At 31.3% G+C, this 21560-nt stretch overlaps 1 protein-coding gene across 1 annotated transcript in view; it reads right to left on the bottom strand.

Annotated features, from left to right (window-relative positions):
* Positions 1-7955: 7955 nt before the first annotated feature.
* The window catches only part of LOC125076996, a 40841-nt gene continuing 27236 nt past the window's right edge, over positions 7956-21560 (bottom strand). The window contains exons 3-6 of the mRNA XM_047688764.1: positions 11063-11177; positions 10700-10857; positions 10320-10468; positions 7956-10241 (exon numbers count right to left, since the gene is read on the bottom strand). Of these exons, the coding sequence (XP_047544720.1) occupies positions 8493-10241; positions 10320-10468; positions 10700-10857; positions 11063-11177 (2171 nt within the window). The 3' untranslated portion in view covers positions 7956-8492. The remainder of the gene's footprint in view (positions 10242-10319; positions 10469-10699; positions 10858-11062; positions 11178-21560) is intronic.

Below are 21560 nucleotides of genomic sequence, written 5' to 3'. Positions count from 1 at the left end.
TGTGCCAAGACGTTAATTTTTTTTTCATAGTTTTATATTTATGTGGAATATGCTCCAAACCTTCTCCTCAAAGGGAGAGGAGGCCTTTATCCCAGCAGTGGGACATTTACGGGCTGCTAATATTTATGTGAAAAAGATTGTAAAGCTTTTTCTTTCTTTTTTTTCTTGTAAATTTTTAGCTTATAACCGGCGAGAGAGAGGTTTTAGATTTTTTTACAATTTTAATACATTGTCATTTATTTATAAAAAGATGTTTTTATAAATATTTTAAATAGACGTAAAAGTGACGAGATTAAATGTAAGGATGTGCATAGCCAATAAATATAAATGAATAAACGATTAATTACTTCACCGGTTTGAACTACTTACTAAATCAATATCCTCTATCTGAACAGAAGCTTCACGCTTTATTGTTTTAAATATTATTCTATTATAATAAGATGGAATACTTGGTCGGTATGTTTGAGCGCTACGCTATGTATATTATATAATAAGGACCTTAGAACTTATTTTTGATAATAAAATCATGGCTTCAGCTGCGTTAGCACAGCAGTGTGTTTTTATTGGTCTACGGAATACTTATGCACTATTAATATAAAAACCTCTTCAGTCTTTACGCGAATGGCTCACAAGACTACGGTCGGAGCTTACGGTCGATGGCGGGTGAGCCGCCACACGATCTTCCTGATATTTTATATATTCTACCAAAGTGGTTAATTTTATAGAGTTAGGATGGTGCGATAGCTTTGAACTACTCTTTGAGCTTGCTGAGAGATTTCGTCTTCATGATATCGAAAAAAATATACATCAGATTGGTGTAACCGCTAAGGAACTCATAAAAACAATCATAACAAAATAAATAAATAAATATTGATCTCTAACGTTGTAAGTAACGATTTTGTTATTTAAATATAGGTGAGCCCTCGAAGTCATCATACTAACTGATTACATGTGAATACGCTATAATATATCATTTTTATGCGATACATTTTCTTTGAGCCTGAACCTTTACACTGTATGACGAATTAAGGTACTCAATAAATAATTTAAATTGCTTTCAGCTTTCTTAACGTTAACAGTGCTTTTGTATCTTTAAACCGAACTCAATTAATTTGTGTACTTTCTTGTTATTAAAGGTTAAACGAATTCTTTAAATATATTTGACAACCAATATCAAATTAACATTTTCACAGCGGCAAGCTAGAAGAGAATTTACATTGAGTGTGTTACGAGTCATATATTATCCGTATTAAGAAAGCCGAACATGCGTTATGGTTTCTATTTTCACGTATCTGCTCTTAACTTTAAAGGTCCTCAAGGACATGGAAATTCATCGCATTATTTTCATGAACTAAATAGTAGGTTACACTGTTGAGCATACAAAGCTGGCGTCACATGACGTTAGGCGTCAAGTATATTATATTTTTTTTTATTTGAATAATCTACAAATATAATAATCTCTATCTTTTTACCAAAAACATGAGTCAGTTCAAAATTACACATTTTACTTCTAATTGAAATACTTATTTTTTTAATAGAATTAATAATACAATAGTAAGTTTCTTAAGTTTAGGATAAAATTTAAACCTTAGCGTTTAAGAATATTAAATTAAATAATTAACTAAGTAATATGAAAAATGTTATTGTCATGATTTGATGTTGCGATAGTATCATATTACTTATGAAAATGTTGTCGAGGGATATCGAATCAGCATTATTGTTTTCTTGATATACAATGATATCTAATACTAAAATTCCCTTTTTATCTAAGTGCTTAATACAACCCATCTTTAAGAATTATTTTTACCCGAACTGCATATATTAATGTTTCTAGTATCATCACCTTTTTTATAGCTTTTTCAATATCAAGCTAATTACGATTTTTTTGTAGTTTTTCCGCTAAAAAAAATAATATATCCACGTCGAAGCTTTTGAAGTGCGTACAAAACTACGGCTAAATAAAGCCCAGGGGCAAGCACGTTCGGTGCGGTACGAGGTTGGGGAGCGAACAGTTCCCGTACAGTAAATAGAAAAATAATTACAATTCTGTGCGTTACGCAAACATACCACCCCTTTATTTATTTGCGTAAATTTAAATACACATGTACGGGGTAAAAGTAAGACTAGTTAGCTATTGTATAGTATAAAAAATACACAATAAATTATTCAATAATAATTATTTTGTCTTATCATTATAATTAAAATAAAAATCTTATTTAAATAGTTATAAATTTTGATATATGTATTATTATTGAAACTGTCTACGTATATATACCACACACATTATTACTACTTAATGTGACGTTATAAATTCGATTAATATTTAATGACATCGCAGGTCGCTGTCAGAAAACGATAAACATATTGATCGAGTTTATATGAAATTGAACATCGACGGAAACAAGATAAGTTACATATATATTGATAAAATATCTCGTTTAAAGTAATCTTTTTGCATCAAAATGTATAGGAATTATAAGAATTTGGAATGCCACGGGATGAGGGATTGACGTCAGGAAGACAAAAGTGGGAATCATTATTACTTATATTTTTCCATTTGGTTGATGTGATTAAATAATAATAATTAATAATAACATGCTTCATTTTATTATATATTATATGGAAATGGTTTGAACCCCGGGAAAGAACATAGATTAGTATTTATTACAAAAATTATCCCTTAGTTATTATTAGAGCGTGAAAAAGGGGCTGGAAATTTGTATGGGTATGGAGTAAAATGTTTTTTGTGTGTTAGAAAGTCATATAAACTTCTTGGTAAAGCCACGGATCCGGCTAGTTTTTCATAAAGCTAAATAAGTAGCAGAGAGCTCTGCTTCTTATTTTTTTAAACATTTTATTCCCTGATAACATCATGCGTCAACAATAAGTTTAATTTATATATAATATATGAATAGAAAGTGAGTGAGTGACAGAAACAATCCCACCGTTATTATTAAATTGCACACAATCATATATTTATCAAGTAATGTCAATAATTTTACCTTCTACCTTTTGTTTTCTATGCGTGTACATCACACCTACAGGCAGTTTCTAAAGATGATTGAACACATATGAGTGTACATGTGTTCAATCATCTTGAGTAACTGCCCTTAACCTCACTCAGCCACTTTTGTTTGTTAGATAAATTTATTTCGTAAGTAAACAATGATTTATAAAATATTATAAAACGATTAATGTTGCTCTAAATAATCTCCCCCTGTACCCTCTGTCTGCCCAGCCGCCGGCTGCTAATCTTTTCACCCAAGACCCTTTTTCTTATCCATTTTTACAAATATAATTGAATATCTTTGAAACGATTTTTTTATGCTTACAAGAAATGCCTAAAAGAATTTTTGCAAGAACCAAATAAAACATACTTAACTAATTACAAGTTGTCAACTGAAACCGATTTTGGCCACGACGACGGCTAGTCTCTACATATCATGACGCGTTGATATTGCTATACATATAATAGACGCGTCTGCGAAAATACCTCCCATCGGTATATGAGAGTAAACGTAGGCTTTATTAACATATTCCGATGGGACGTCCATCCTACAACTGAGAGGAATAATGTCTTTATGTGCTGTTCAAAACTCGAGATTCTAACATTGCTTACTGTCCAGCTCCAAACCGCTACTAAAACAGTCTTGACAATGAATATTTATTAGATTTTAACTTTTAAAAAATATTTAAAATCCGTCTAATAAAAGAAATTTTAAAAACTTAATTATCTAAATATTTCATTCATTCAGATAACACTCGTTTAAAAAGAACTTAAAATTGGCTTTTGAATCTTAGAATGCGAGATAGATAATACAACAAGCGGAGCTTCAAGTTGCGGTCAGTGTCTAGATATCTCGTAAATTCAGTCTAGTGATCAAAACCAGACTGAAACTATAGTTGAACGTTCATCAATTATTAAGAGCTCAACATTTCAGCTACTTATGCTTTAAAGTCCTAAAATTAAACGTCGGCAACCTGTAAAATTCCAATAACGGTAATTGTAATAACTTTATACTATATTTTACTTTACTATATTTTTGTAAAATAGAGAGGGAAACTGGCAGAATAACCTTTGGCACACAAGCGTTCCTTAACGCTGTCTGGGATTCTGTTGTAGAACAGTATATATCGCCCCACAAAAGAGTTACTGACTCTATGCAATGCACCATTAACCTTGGTACTTCAGATGATATTTTCCTTGGTCCTATACTATAGTTGAACTGGATCACTACCCATCAAAAGCAATCCAATAATATTAAGTATCACTGTTTGGAAGTATAATATGTGTTGAGTGGGTATACCCAGTGTATACCCAGATGGGTTAGCACAACGTGCTGCCATCAAGTGAAGAAGCACAGGCTATAGTTATGATTTTTAATATTTAATCTTAGTGCAGGTATGCAAAACGTCGTTAAAAACGTTCTATTTTGCAAGAAGTAAAAAATTCGAAAGAATCATCGTATTTTGAGGATAATTATTGAAGCATATTGAACAAAATTGTAGAACGCTGTATTTACAAACTTGAATGATTCCATGAAATTCATTGAAAAATAATTCAGTGATAACAAAAATAAATGTTTATTCACTTTTTACGAATACATTTTTTCATTTTATAAATATAACATTAATATTTCATCAAAGTATGTATCGAAAAAAGGAGGTTAAAAAAGGCCATTTCTCGCAGATCCTTCATCAAATTTATGAAGATACGAAAATGCCTTTAATTCTGTCTTGGATAGGGTTGTTACTTTTTTTATATTGATTTGAAAATAAAAAAAACTAAACTGTCGTTTTTATCACGCTGTGGTTATATTAATTTTTTTCTAATTTAAAAATTACAAAAAGTTTTGTCATTATGAAACATACTGTATCTTTTATGTTAATTAATACATATTTAAATAAAACTAAAAATATATACTTATTGTTAAAATGGCTAGAAATTGCATTTTTTATGTTATAGTTACCGAATGAACAGAAGGCTCACCTGATGGACTACCACCACCCATGGACATCTGCAAATCCGGGGGTATTGCAGGTACGGTACCGGCGTTTAAGAAATGTGAAGGCTCTATTTTTGAAATTTGGTTTGGTAAAACCGTCGTTGGAAGATGGATTCACAGAGTGGCTCTACAAAGTAGAAATTGTCTTAAAAATCGCACTGTTGTGGATTTACGGACATATAGTTAATGCGGATGAATTCTGACTTAATGTCCGAAGGTTAATATAAGCAGGCGGGATTATTGCAAACAATTCCTCGGAATATTATCGTGAAATAGCGATAAAAGGTGCATAGTGATCCAACATCTCTACGCAAAGCCAAAGGATCAAGCAGATTGGAAAGGGCTTCGATAATTCGACCCTCGCTGTGACAGCCATGGGAATATTCTCAGATCGTAGAGACGACAAATGGTGACTTTTTAGTCGTTAAGGCTCAAACTTGTGTCTATTTGGGGTTGAATTGGACTAGGTTTAGCCGGCTTCAGTCCGAGACTTTTTTTAACAATGACTAGTCATTGTATAGTATATTTAAATCTAGATTTCAGACACAAGTTTGTTCCGGTTTTCATCGACGTGTTTGCGAGAAATGGCATTGCATTCTTGAATCGTTTTAAAATACTTTTGCAATAAAACATTTAGAAAGGAAAAAATAGAATGATATTTAAAGCTAGTACGTTAAAACAACAAAAAAGTTGCCAGCCCTTAATGAAAATGGACGACTCGGTTTATTTCATTTTTTATAGTTACTTTTTACGACAGACGGACGGATCAGACCAGTCAACATCCTAATTATCAGGATGAAATTTAATGTACCTTACGATGGATACGGTTTGACTACACTTATATTAAAATAAAATATTCTTCTACCACGAATAGTTTTTTAAAATATTGGTACTTAATGTACCTAAGTAATGAATATTTGTAATAAAGGCAATTTAAGCACATCGACGCTCTCAAACATTTTTATAGTCATTAGTCCACAAAAATGAAATTGTTGTATTTCAATGGAATTGAATATTATGTAAAAATACATTGTCTGAAATTAAAATAGTTAAAAAATAAAGACGACTACATTGTCACAGTCGTTATTAGAACCTACCGTGTGTTTTTATTTTTCTTTGCATAAAATTATCTGTACATTCTCATTAAACTAAATTATAAAATAAATCTACCTCAAAATATTGAATTTGATATGTACGTCTCAAATCATTCAAACTCTAAATTTCCAGTATTGTAATAAAAATAGGAATATCAATCGGTACTTTTTTAGTAATTGCGAATACAAAGTCTATGTTGAATTAATAATTGTTCAAAATACTTGTTATGTCTTAATCCGAATGCTCTATCTGTGGAGCTCAGACTATGCTTGTCAAACATTCCGACTGGAAAGGACAATGTTAATAAGGATAGCATTTTTTTTTTAGCATTAGCAGCCCGTAAATGTCCCACTGCTGGGATAGAGGCCTTCTCTCCTTTGAGGAGGAGGTTTGGAGCATATACCACCACGCTGCTCCAATGCGGGTTGGCGGAATACACATGTGGCAGAATTTCGTTGAAATTAGACACATGCAGGTTTCCTCACGATGTTTTCCTTCACCGCCGAGCACGAGATGAATTATAAACGCAAATTAAGCACATGAAATTTCAGTGGTGCCTGCCTGGGTTTGAACCCGAGATCATCGGTTAAGATGCACGCGTTCTAACCACTGGGCCATCTCGACTATTTGGGCCATCTCGACTCTTAGTATATGTTAATAAGCCCGTGTAATAAAAGCCACAAGGAGATAACACCTTAGATACTATTTTTGACGATAAGTTTACGGTAAAAATAATAATAATACATTTGACATCTTGCAGTGCCAGTCTATAGGCAAAAGTGACACCTTATCATCGTGCTCTAAAATTTAAGTCAAATGCTTAGAAAATAACATAAGACAAGTATTTTCATGAAGGGCAATAAATTTATTAACTGTTGCCCTAATTTTATTAACCGTTAGCGTGTTGTGAGGATAGAATAAATAAAAAACTTTTGAATAGACTTTTAATCACAAGTAGGTGAAATATATTAATTATATTTTTATTATAATATTTGTGCTCTCGGAAAAATGTAAATTCAAACTTATTCAGTAAAAATATTTTAATATATACGTTATATACGATATTAAATAACTTGACAAAATATTTTGCATGTTGGTTATAAATTGAGTAAAAATTTTAAGTAAAGCGTGGAAACAAATTCTGAAGAAAATTGAATAGAAGTTGAGACCAGCGCGAAGTTGAGAGAGCTGGCGCTGAAGTGTTCAACAAATATTGACAACGTCAAATGTTTCAAAAGTTGCGACTATTCGTGAAAACCACGTCCACTGTGGCTGTCACTTTGTAAAATTTGCTTTATATTTTTTATATGCTTAAGTAATTCCAGTTCAAATACATTCGAAATAAATGAAAGTAAAGTAATTTGTCTAAATCTTTATTTATAAAATCATTAATCTATATTCTACATAAGTGATAAATATAATTTATAAACGGAATATCATTAGACATTCACACAGTTTTATTCTTTCCATAGAATTTATTTTATTTTTATTTCAATTCATTCCCGCTTAATAGATGTTTACAAGTACGCTTAGCGTAATACAAAACTGGTAATTATTTCTTTTTATCGCCTGTGTTGAAGTTCTTCCATTCACTGTGCTATTAATTAATTTATAATTTATTACTTAGAGTATCTTTATAAAACATTTAAGACTTATTCTAGAATGATATGATTCATGAATTTTCATTTTCTTAATAACAGTAAATATAACTATGAATATTACTTATTTACTACTAATTGTGTTGATGTTCTACGAATCTAAACCTTTAGATAACATTATTTGTAAAAAGTATATTTAAAAATTCAAAAGGATGCATTTATGCATCTTTTCAAAAGATAAAAATTTAACCAAAATATGATTTTAATCTGTGAAAATAAATTGCAGGCGTAGTATTATCTGTCTTCGCTTTAAAAAATTTAACATAAAGTTTCATAAGATATGTGTTTCAGAATAGATAAAAGACTAAAATTATTTCAATCTTGATTATCTTCGCTTTGAAGGGCAATTTCTAAAAATCCGATCGCAACGTATCGAAATCCATTTATAATGATGACATAGCTATGCTTTTTTGAAGCATATGAATTGACTACTTTATTTTATACATATTGATGATATTATAATGTCAGTGATATTAAAAATATATTAAGTATAGTATGGAAACATGCAGTGCAAATTTACTTTGAAAAAATTGTAATGAATCATGATAAATCTACTATAAACCACTGATTATATAATATGAGAATCAGCTAAGTGCACAGTGCCATCACAATATTATTGTGAAAGTGAAATACTTGCTAGGTAGATGTTTTACTTTGGTTCAGTCATTTATATTTTTTATTATTAGAATTTCCTTGTATGGCAGTTAAAATACAGGAATGTTGTGTAAAATTTCTAACCTAAAATTCGAAATGGGTTAAATTTATTTGCTCGATTCTGTGTTTGCGGTCGCCTAGACCTGTTGGGCTTATGTAAAGGTTCACTTGCGCCGGATAATAACGGTGACTGAAAATCATCAATCTCGGATGTTACATCTGTGTCATTCTTTTCTAAATGCTCAATAAATTCAGCATCATTGCCTCCATCGTCGTTTTCATTAGTTGAAATGTTGAGTGCCTTAAATATGTCTTCAGATATATTTTGGTTCTTAAAATCAAACGTCAAATTGTTCGTATCCAAATCGGTACTTAAATCATTAGTAACAGTTATTAAGGTCGCTTCAGTAGATTGGGATATTATATCAGATGAAGTTAAATTCCGTTCAGTGGGACGAATAGAAGCGGTAATTAAATCATTTACAGAGGAAAGAGTAGAAGTTTTGTTAAACGTTAAGTCATTAGGCTGTGTCGTTGTAGGTTGGTTAGACTGTTTTAAAATTTCACTTTTGTTAGTTTCAATGTCATCTTTATAAGTCGGAACTTTGGTTGTAATTTCATACACCGTGATATCTATATTAGAATGATTGTTTTTTTTCTCATTTATTATTTCAATTTTGATAACTTCATCACTTATTATAACTTGATGATCCGTTGTTACAGTGTACGCTAATTTGTGTTCTGTTTCATTTTTCGTCGAATTTTTCTTTTCAAATTCACCAATGTCCAAAATGGAATAATTCGTTTGTATATCTTTGTTTTTACCATTCAATTCAGGTTCTTTTATAATTACAGTAAGTTCAAGAGATGAATCTTCTTCCGGTACCCGGTAATTATTAGAATGAAATTTTGGTTCAAATGTTTTCAACGGTGTATTTGTTGAGTACGTTGCGTCTGACTTATCTTTGTATGATGGTGACGAATATTCTGTAGATTTAGTAGGGATTCGGTTCTTTAAAGATTTCCCTTTAGTATAGTCGTATTTATTATTATATTTTTTTGGTAAGACATTTTTTGTATTACTTACATTATCATTAACTCTAGTGGAAGACATGATATTTGTTAATGGATTTTCCGTTATATATAATTTGTCTAGAGTTTCTGTTGAAGAAATTTCTTTGGTGTCGTTTTTAATATCTAAATTATCATTTTGTATGTTATCATGTCCTATAAATTGTCGTTCAGCAAACTGTTGTGCTAATTTTTCTTCAATTGACAAAGCTGTCATATCGTCACTAATTTTAGCTTTTGCCATAACTAAAGGCGGTACAAAATGATCAGTGGGTTGGCTAAATATTGTTTCAAAGTTACCGAGACGTGCAAGTTCATCGTGTAGTTTTTTATGTTGCATGTTCTTTTCATCTTCTAACTTCTCAGTCTCCTCGTTCGTGAAGAATTCATCATTATTGGCTAATTTTGGAATATCATTATTTAATAGATTATTGTTATCTATAATATCTAAGTTGATGCTTTTATCTAATGGAACTCTATAATTAGTGATGGGTACTTCTTGTTTCTGGGTCCATGTATCTACAGTGCTAGAAATTACAAACGTTTTAGTGAACAACTTAGTACTAGATTGATTGATATCATCTTCATGTTCAGTTGTACTACTTTCTTCTGTACTAGCTTCGTTATTAGTTTCTTGATCAGAAAATGCGGAATCGGTTGAGGTTTGATAGGACATAGTCGATGATGTCACAACTGAAGAAGTAGATGTTTGTTCATCTTCAGTACATGATAACTCACTTAGGAGATCCTCACGTTTCTGTAAAATAAATAGATTTTAAAAATAGTCCGTAATACAGTTTAAAATCTTTTTTAAAACCGTCTCATAGTGTCATACCATGTTTCCAGTACATTGAACGCGTTTCACGCCAGCTAGACCGCAATCCGCAGTGAGCTGTACCGCTGCGCTTTCAGGTAAATATAGGGCTGTCAAAGCCGGCAAAGCTCTCACCATACAACCCTCATTTCCAAGTGCCCATTGTGGAACTATTGAGAAAAATAAGTTTTTTTCAATACGTTGAGAGACACATTTTAAGTAATTGAAGTACTTAGTTAAATCACGACTAAATTGCATTACTGTATCTATTTTGCATCTGTATATGTATTTGTAAAAATTGGAATGATAAAGTAGTTCGTTATGATACGTACAATTGTTTATTTACATAAAACTTTAAAGCCCAACTTATATTTTAATCAAAAATTACTTTATTCTTTTACCTGGGAGTTCGCAAATGAACGAGGCCACAGAAGGGCCACCACAAGCCCTTGCTTCCCAGCGGTAGTCAGCAGCTGGGTCAGCAGCGGCACATAGTGGAGCAGAACGGGCATCCGGTGCAGAGCTCCAGTAGCCATCACCGCTTAAACCGCGATAATCTCTGGTGACGAAAATTACATACACACTTACATAAAATATTTTTAGGTGACAATATTATATATTATTGTATAATCTGATTGACAAAAAAAAATGTTTATTTATCATTTGATCGTAAACAGATTGTAATAAATTGCTTAGTCAAACTAAACAACAGCAAAGATTATTAAATAAAAAAATATAACAATTATTTTTCACGTATTACGTACGTCCAAGTAAAGTCGCCGTCTGGATTGCTGCGGATCAGGCCGACCCACACAGCACTAGAAATGTCCAGTTCCTTGAGATACGCCCGCACCGCGTCGTACTGTGCTGTTGTATCAACTGGCGAACAAGTTAAAAATAAGTAAATATAATAGTTTAAGGTCACGTTGTTAAACACCTTGAACATTAAACGTATTATTTTTATTGATAAATAAAACCTGATATAAATAACTGTCCCTACAGTGTTTTAGTTAAATGTAATATAAATGTAATCTGGATTTGGCAAATGTTTGAAAAAATATGTTGATTTAACAAATAAAAAGTTTATATCATTTTAATATTGAGTATTTAATTACAAACGAAGATAAAAATAATTAATGAACCATTTTGTCTGCAAATAGGTACGTCACACGTAAAAATATATTTTTATTTATCTCTTCCTAATGATTTGCAATTAATATTGAACAGAGACATATATAACCGAACTGATTGGCAGATCAATTAGAGTAATCAATTATTTATAATTGGAAATCGGCCCCTAATAAAAGGAAATTTGTGTCACATTAATAAAGATCAAGTGTAGGTACTTATGTTTTATTTATATATTTGGATCTACCATACAATTGTTAGATGTGAAAATGTCAATGATGACGACAGATTAATTTGACGTTTTTTATACCCGATGCGTTTAATTGATTAAGAATGCAATAAAGTATAATATTAGTATGTTAAAGTTATGCATGCATGCAGCATAGATGACTAAAATATGCTAATAATTGCTTAACATTTACTTACTTGAAAAGTAAAATAAAATTTATTTTATTTTTTAACAAATTACATGTCTTGTTTTTGTATTACCAACGACGGCGTATACATAACGTCAATTGGAATCTTGCCAAGGATTGGCAACGACCCATGGGACTGGCAACCAATAAAAGTTTGGACCGCAACCAAGTCAATATTTTGTTAGGCAATTTAACTGTCCACATACCGAGCTAATAACATTCAGAGCTTAAAAATATTTACTTTTATAAGAGAAAACTATTTAAAAGAAACTATAAATATCATTGTTAAAGTTAAAAATAAAACTTTAATACAATCATGAAGAAAATATTAAGCGTTTAATAACAATACAGTGAAGATACTGTCAATTTCCTTAAGACTCTTGCGACATTAATAAGAAAGCGTATTTTTTATTCCTGTCCCAATTTCTTCGAGTATAATGAGATTTACGTTGATACGAAGAAAAGAAAATTATGACAATGTGACCGTTAACAGAATATAAGCTCATTTATATTAAATAATTCCACGTTTTATTTTAATATAATTGTTTTCTCGTATTACGCCTCTTCATATTTTTATCCTGACGAGTGCATCGTGTTCTTTTAAAATTTTCTTACGAAATACAAAATGAACGGAGCCAAATCCTAAGTGTTTTATAGAAGTTTTGCACTTCAAACTATTTCCTTGTGGGTGGATAATCGATATTACTTTTAAAAGACCTTATTATTCATTATACATATGGTTTATGTAAGTTATCGCTAATATTATAATAATAACACAATTAGTGTAATCCTAAGGCTACCGCTACTAATCACAAAGATTAGCCATCTACGCAGTAGTGTGTTTGTACGCAAACAAAGGAGCATATTCCGTTGTTCCATAACCCCACTCGCCCAGAGACAAATCAGGAACTAAGAGCTTTACGAGGCACGGGAGTATAGCACTCCAACTACCTAATTCTGGGCTGCTTACAATTATTTCCTTCCTCTGCTGACTCAGGCTTGAAATTTAGGACCTTGAGTCCACAAGCTAGCTTAAGACCGAGGAGGTTACAAATATACAATTATTAATTTATGCATATACATATATCGCTACGTAATGTAACGTTATCACGAATACACTCGTATATTATTATATACGAGTGTATTCGTGTTTAAAGTAACTATATAAATAAAGTATTCCTCAAAACGACAGACTATAATTTTATTATACGATACGAAATATCGTGGCAGCCGCAATTTCGTCCCAGGAGATCGGATAACTACGTTTGTGATATTTGAACGAGTACTCTACAATCGAGACTTGAACGTAATTTGAAACAGAATTAAGGTTTAGTTGTTAATAATTTATAAGCTGTTGAATAATAAACTCGAATAACAATGCAATTTTATTAAAAAATGCATAATTTAAACTGAAAGCAGATTATTTAAAGTCTCGAAATGTTTCTTTAAGCTTTTTCTGAATCAAATTAGCTCTTCTTTGACTTGAGTAGCAATAGAGAATTGGTATCTAATCGCTAAAGATTTGAGTTGTTTTCAAACTGCTGAGTTTTATCGGTCGTTCTTCACAGGGTATTTTCTATTCTCGACCGATTTAATTCTTAATTTGACAAAGTTTAATGTTTCTAAATTGAATAATTTATTTACAATCGTAAAATGTTTCTTTAAAAACAAAAAGTACATTGAATAGTTTAAATTTAATTTTAAAGTTAAGAGTTTAAATTAAACATTACATAGTTTATGTAGATATTAATAATAAGTTTAATATTTTCTTATCTTTTGAACATTTATTTAAATTGCTTTCATAAAAGACAAGTATGTAATTCACTAATTTACCGAACGGAATTGTAGGTTAATTTTCGTACTAGTTGTACGGAAACTACGCCCCTCGGTGATCGGCAGCAGGAAATTTGAAGCGATGTCAGAATATACGTACATAGGTATTCGAAACTGAAACTAAATTTAATGTGAAAGTTGTCAGTATATTATTAATTTTTGTACATTTTATTTCTTCTAAACTATTTATAGTATCACAGTGAGGTGTAAAACTGACATTAAAAATCAATTAAACTTCAAGATATTATAATTATTTAGGAAATCATAATGTATTTTTTTTTTATTATAAGTGCAAAAGATATACCTATATAATTTTATTTTAAATTTTATATTATATAATATCAAAATAAAACATTAGGTTATCGTTTATAAATTTTCATTTTGGATATAAAATATTTCAAAAGATGCTGTCAAGTACCGGCCACAAATTGGTCCCGCGCGTAGTACAGACACATCGCCAGTGGGTATAAATGATACATTTGTTTAATGTATGCATTACCACTACAATTACTTTTGTAAATTTCAGTTTAATAATAAATTATAAGTATTATTTTATTAAAACCATTTTATACCCTATTCCAAGCATTTTATAACTTTTAATACCAACATGAAAAGACGTATCCAATAAATCGTCTAATACTCACAACAAAAGAAGATTAGTGAAACTACAGCAACGTATTGTAGTCGTATTATCTTTGAACAATCTAATCTTCAACCAAGAGCAATTTGTTATCTTTTTCTAAGGGTTTCCAAATTAATCTTTTTACCTCGAGCTGCAAGGTCTCGGAAAACTAGGTATTAGACGCCACGTCATGGCTGGTAAAGAAAGGATGAAATTGCTTCATTTCTTTAGGTAGCTTTTAGAAGTTACAAAGCACTTTGAAATATGAAGTAAATAATAAATTGTAACGTTTAAATCGAGTAGCGAAATTTTATACCGTTAATTATTATAATATCTTAAAATATAATTCTTGTCTAAGGGTTGTAAAACAAAAAATAATTTAATTTAATTCAATGTTGTACAAAGTTAAAATGCGTGTAAGAGCCTATTTGAAAAAAACATGTATTATGATTTTGTATTTTTTTTTTTTTTAAATTGTTAAGTCATAGGTTATTCTAACTTAGGGTATTGTTAGTAAATGTTGCTACATAATTTAAGCCTGTTTAGAAAAAACTATTTCAATTAAAATCCTACTAGGAGTATTAACTTTGAAATACTAAGTTCATTTGAATAAGTTATTGCGACGTGTTTTGTCTTGTTGACTGCGGCTTATCGACTAAACGTAACGTAAACTAATACCTTTAAGTATTCTCAAAGGAATTTCCCACAAATTGCCAATATAATTAAACCTGTCTAAAAACAAGAAAGTACAATCTTCGTGAGCTATAATAGAACCATCTAAAGTTTATATGTCTACTAGACGCCGCGGCTTTGCTCGTGTTTTAGAGTCGGTCGTCAAGTCGTCGTTAAGTGGTTTGGCCGTGAAAGAGCAACAGACAGATATTAGTATATTTATCAACACTGCTATACATCTTGATAGTTAAGAGCCAAGATGGCCCAGTGGTTAGAACGCGTGCATATTAACTGATTATTTCGGGTATTATTTCGGGTATTAACCGATGATTTCGGGTTCAAACCCAGGAATGCACCTCTGAATTTTTCATATGCTTAATTTGTGTTTATAATTCATCTCGTGCTCGGCGTTGAAGGAAAACATCGTGAGGAAACCTGCATGTGTCTAATTTCAACGAAATTCTGCCACATGTGTATTCCACCAACCCGCATTGGAGCAGCGTGGTGGAATATGCTCCAAAACTTCTCCTCAAAGGTAGAGGAGGCCTTAGCCCAGCAGTGTGTATGTTGATAGTTAAACACACCTATTGAATCCTTTCAAGATCGAAATAAATAGAAGCAATATAAAATACATACAAAAAACGCTTTATGTACATTACATAAGTAGGTTATTCTATTCTTAAGATATTGCTTTTATTTATCTTAAAAGTTTGAATACGAGCAAATAGCGCATTTATTTGTAACAGCGCGAATAATGCTGGTTGGAAGCGAGCCAAATATCGTGACGATCCGTGGGACTGGCAAGCGGCAAAGCTACGAATACCACCAAGTCGATATGTATTTGGAACGCCTCATCATACCCATCCACATCGTATACTAATACAACGTACATGTTCATGGATTCTTAATAACAATAATGATATTCGTATACAGATTAAAATAAATATTTACTTTATCGTTTTTCTAATCTACCAGATTAAATTTATATATAAATAAATTAACAAATAAATTAAAATAATATTTTTGAGTTTCAAAAAAGAGGGGGGGGGGGGTGACGTGTTCTGATAGCGAGGCTGCAGAATTTAAATTTAAAGTATTTTATTCTCTCCCAAAATGTACACACTAAATACCTACTAATTAAATAATACAACCACAATCCAATCCACCAACCCGCATTAGAGCAGCGTGGTGGAATATGCTCCATACCTTCTCCTCAAAGGTAGAGGAGGCCTTAGCCCAGCAGTGGAAAATTTACAGGCTGTTAATGTATGTAATGTAAACAATACAAAATGTAATAATATGACTTTCAAGAATATTACGTTATATTTCAAACTTGGCCGAAAATTTTATTTTATAATACAGAATAAAAAGATTAAACAAAAAGAACAATATTTGTACTCGCAGTTGAACAATATTAATTCTTAAACTTTTTTAATTTCCTAACTTTCGGGCACTTTTCAAATGTTGACGCTTTAAGTACTCAAATATATTTACTAAATTGAAACAAAGATAGAAAAATCAAGTTTTTACTATTATTGATTGGGCTGACGTCTTTATATTTTATTTAGAAAGTCATTCGGGTACAATGGACACCAGCAAATAGTGACCTTCGCTCAAAAATATCAGCATTGCAAGAAGCAAATAACTCCTTACACCATCGATAAGTTGCCATTCATGCGGTCTAACGTGTGTTGTTTCAGAGGTAAAGAGGGTACCCTTTTGTACCTTCAACAATAGACGCGGGACTATTAATTTTATTTTTCTATATTTCTGAGGAAGAAGTTGTTACGTAACTATTTAATAAGTAATAATAACAAGCGTTTATTTTAAATATGAATTTCAAACTTAGTCAATATTTTAAATATGTGTGATTTGAACTATTTGACTAAATTATGGGGTTGTAATTCGCAATTATAATAATTAATTACTTATGTTCTTTCGTCATATTATTGTTTCATCTCATCACGTGAAAACTCCTAAGCCAACGATAAGTTTGGCAAAACTTATATACGCCAGTAACGTCGGTAGAAAGACCAACAAGAAAGTTTTATAAGTAACATGAAAGTCCGAAAACATATGAGAAACTTTAGCATAATAAATTGGGCACAGATGGACAATATTTTTTATGGAAAACGATACATATATTTTTTCTTTTGGATATTTGTATTTTACTATTGTGGAATGTCATTATTATAATTATTATGATTATTAGTAGTTTAACTTCTTACCATGAAATATATATAGTACTTTATACAATATTTAAAGCTAAGTGGGTATATAAATATTTATAATATTTTAAGGTTAATATAAAAACCGCGAACACATAATTACAATATATCCACATTTAATCGCAATTAAGGTTCTCTGACGCAAAAATTGCACCCACTAAAAACATAATACACTGAGATTCAAATATTTCCCCTCTAAAAGATAAGATGTTTGTTATTTCAAAAATAATAATAGTACGATGTAATACGCTAAGATGGCCGGATAGATAGATCACTATCTTATAGATTGATTGCGAGTTAAAATCCGGTAAAACATGCCTGAGTTTTTACGTATACAATTTGTGTTTACAATTTACCACTAGTTTACCTCTATTACCCTTGCTTACCACTAGTTAGAAGACGAGAGAAATGCTTGACTTGCAAGAATTTCCGTAATGGAACAGCGTGGTAGAATTAACTCAAAAACTTCTCCTTAAGAACAAGCTCTTGCCTTTGTCGGTTTTTGCTTTACTGTATAGTAATCCTATATTATAACTAAACAAAATACATGTAATGAATAGACCTATGCATTCGCGTATACTATATGACGTGTAAATGACGTAGCGTAATCTCAAAATGACTTAATCAAACTGCTCTGATACAATCGGGCCCTGATTGACAGGCAATTCAGGTGGCAAATAATAGTAGGAAACTACGGCACTCGACGATAGCTGGGAGGAAATTTGCATTACCGCTACGAGATGTCACCTCCGTGTCAGGCTTATTCAAATTGAGTCTGTTAAATGGAACACGCGCCTCGAAGACGGCGCCGTGTAATATGAAAATGTCGGCGAAACTTTACAATAAAGCTACGTTGAGTTTAATTAAAAATAAACTATAAGTATAAAGGTTTATACATTGTTATAGCGAATTTTTAACGTGTTCATAACATGTCCAAAGCAACTTTAGCGTGTAATGACTATGGAAATGTAATATAAAATTAATTAAATCGCACGTAAAAATGGATTCATCATTTAATAAGTTATAATGTAATGAAACGTAACGTAATGTTGCTAATTTATACATTTTGTAATTTTGTATGCCGTTGCTCATACGTATTCCTGCGAGACAGAAGCCGTAAATATACTAGGTATATATAATATTCATAATGAAATTTAAATATATTTAATTAATAAACATCCTATGAATAAATTAACTGCAACGTTTTTGTGCAATCTCTTATTTAATTTTTTTAAAAGCTAATTATTATTTTTGTAATAACTAAATTATAATCAATACAATTTTCTGTCGAAAAATATACGTCGCATATTTGTTTATGTAGATGAGTATCATGACTCTGTAAATCCCTCACCAAGAATCTGCTTAAAATCGTGACATAAAAATATTTTAATTAAAAAATATAAAATATCAGTGTCTCAACTTTAATTATTTAAGAATCAATAAAAAGCCCTATCTTAAGATCGTATTAGACAAAAAATTATATACATATATGGCTAACATATTATTTGGTAATACTGTACCTACTTTGTCTGCCGGTACAAAATTTTGTTCAAAAATACATTCACTAAAGTTTTTCTACCTAATTTAGTATTTATTCTTGTTCTCAATAGTGTCCTACAAAGATAGTATTTAACAATTTGGTAAGTCTATCAAAATCGTGGCACCGTTCACACGTAAAAAGGAACCGGATAAATCCTTTTAGCCCGAACACAAAAGGAGATTAAGAGCGGCACATTACGTACAGTCGCATTACCCGTGAGCGATACCATTTTTTACATGAAGCAATTCATCATCTTTTGCGAGTAACATGATATAACAAAGAAATCCCCGGAGACACTTCTAACGTTCGTAGAACTGATATTATGTCGACATGTATAGTTTCTTATTTTTTACTAGCTATGTCCCGCAGTTTCAACCGCTTCTACATTGGATTATACATGCTTGTTTTGCACACACATCATGTGTGTATACCTAAAATTTACTAGATTATGGTTAATGCTCTATTCCTAGGGGTCGTAATGGGAAGTAACGAAGCCTACGAAGTCCTTCTCGGTGAACGGATCACACAAAGAAATATATTTTGAAATCGGACAACTAATACTTCTTGCGACTAAGGCTTTCAAACATACCAATGCTCCAATTCATTAATTTTAGTATTATTATGTTCACACTAAAATCAACTTCAGTTGCTCGGAACACATACGTCACACTGATTTTACTTTAATTTACGGTGGAATGACTATGAATGTTGTATTTCCAAAAATTAAATGACGTATACATAATGAGGAATACACGAATACTACCCGTATTTCAAGACCGGCTTCATATCTCCGCGTTAATCAAGTATCCGTCTGGAATAAATACAAATGTCGCTTACAATAACTTTAGATTAAACTTGTTTAAGATTTTGTCAAATTTTAAAAACACCGATTTTGTATAAAGAGTTTTTATCCGGAATGCACAAGATATAAAAATCTTCCGCTGAATTGGTAAAGGCAGGCACATTAAATATTATATAGGCAACTTTTCCTTGAAAATGTTTGCAGTTTAAGAATATATCTTCAAATAAATAAAAGCGAGCATTGAGTTTATTTGGTAGCGGGACGAATAGTAGTTGGCGGAGTGACAACCATGGCGCGGGCCCGCGGGACTGGCAACCGGCACAACTACGGACCGACGCCAAGTCAATATTTGTGACGCTGTTTAACTGTCCACATCTCATGTTTGCAATAATTATAGCTCAAAATGCTAGCTTAAATGATAATGTTAAAAGAAATTTCGAACACTTACAATGATGGTTGTATCAAAATTAATATTGTAAATAACATTACACTACCAATACCTAGTACTTTCATATTAGAACTATTCATGCATTTTTTTGTATTTAGGGTATTTTAATTTCTAAATCGCCTAATTATATAATAATAGGTTCAAAATCTAACTTCATAACCCAAAACAGAATTAATATAATCAGACTATCTAAACTATTCGTCCGTAATTCTCATTTCAAACATCTACAAAACCAAATTGCTACTGTGTTATTTTACATTTTAAATGATATTAATATAAACGTACACTCTAACCGAAATCTGCTAATTACATTATATTTTTCAAAAATATATCAAATTATGACAATAAAAAAAAGAATAAGACACTTTATTTTATTCTGTAAAGAAATATCTTAAAGAATATATGTTAAAATTTTAAGCTAATGTAACTTCGATCGTCGATGTTTTTATAAGCAAAATGGAAAACTAAATAAGCAAATTCATCACTTTATTGAGTATCGAATGGAAAGCCATTCGATACCCATCACTACGGGATTTGTTAAACGTACAATTTTCAAGATGGCGCCTCCTCTCCGTCGGCTATATAGGATTTATGTTAGCTTTGTAAAATATATATACAATAATACTCAACAGATCACAGGAATCCATTACCTCATTCCTCTGTATCCAGACGTATACTCGTGTATAAAAATGTATTTACAAATGTTCTTACTAACATCAAATTCTATAAATATAAACCAGTCTAAGCTCAATATCAAACATACTGTATTACATCGTGGAACACCAAGATAGCCTCAGGAGACCAAACATTTCTTACCGTCTTATGTATAGGCCTGTATTTCGATTATTATTGTGGTATATATATTGTGTGTTCTTGTTTCGTAGTTTTAATGCTATATATTTTTAAGTAAGAACTCAATTATGTGCCTATAATTCTAAAAGAGCTGAGATGGACTAGTTGCTAGAACGAGTGCATCTTAACCGATGATTTCGGGTTCAAACCCAGGCAGGCATTTTCATATGCTTAATCTGTGTTTATAATTCATCTCGTGCTCGGCGGTGAAAGAAATCATCGTGAAGAAAACTGCATGTGTCTAAATTCAACGAAATTCTGCCACATGTGTATACCACCAACCCGCAATAAAGCAGCGTGGTGGAATATGCTCCAAATTTTCTCCTGGAAGAGAGAAGAGCCTTAGCCCAGCAGTGGGAAATTTACAGGTTATTAGTGTAATGTAAAAAATGTAAAATTCCAAAATCATTTTACTGTGATTTTCTGTTTAAGTTTATGCAAGTTATTTATAAAATATTAGCGAACACGTTATTTATCCAAGAAAAATGATAGAAGACTAATTTTGAAAGAGGGTTCCTATTATCGTTAAGAAGACCCGCATGAATAAGGCTTTGTTAAAGCCTTCACGAAGTTTACTGAGAGTGGTCGGCGATACGCGAGGAAGCTATTGAGTGTAGAAAGAGTATTAATTAATGCGTCTAAAGCATACATCTACTTTATATATTTCTTAATTCTATCTTATAACGAAATTTTAATTTTGTTCTTTTTTATGACAGTAGAG

Source organism: Vanessa atalanta, chromosome 3, assembly GCF_905147765.1.
Source record: "Vanessa atalanta chromosome 3, ilVanAtal1.2, whole genome shotgun sequence".
In the NCBI taxonomy this organism is placed as follows: Eukaryota; Metazoa; Arthropoda; class Insecta; order Lepidoptera; family Nymphalidae; genus Vanessa; species Vanessa atalanta.
This window is presented reverse-complemented; position numbering and strand designations above follow the sequence as displayed.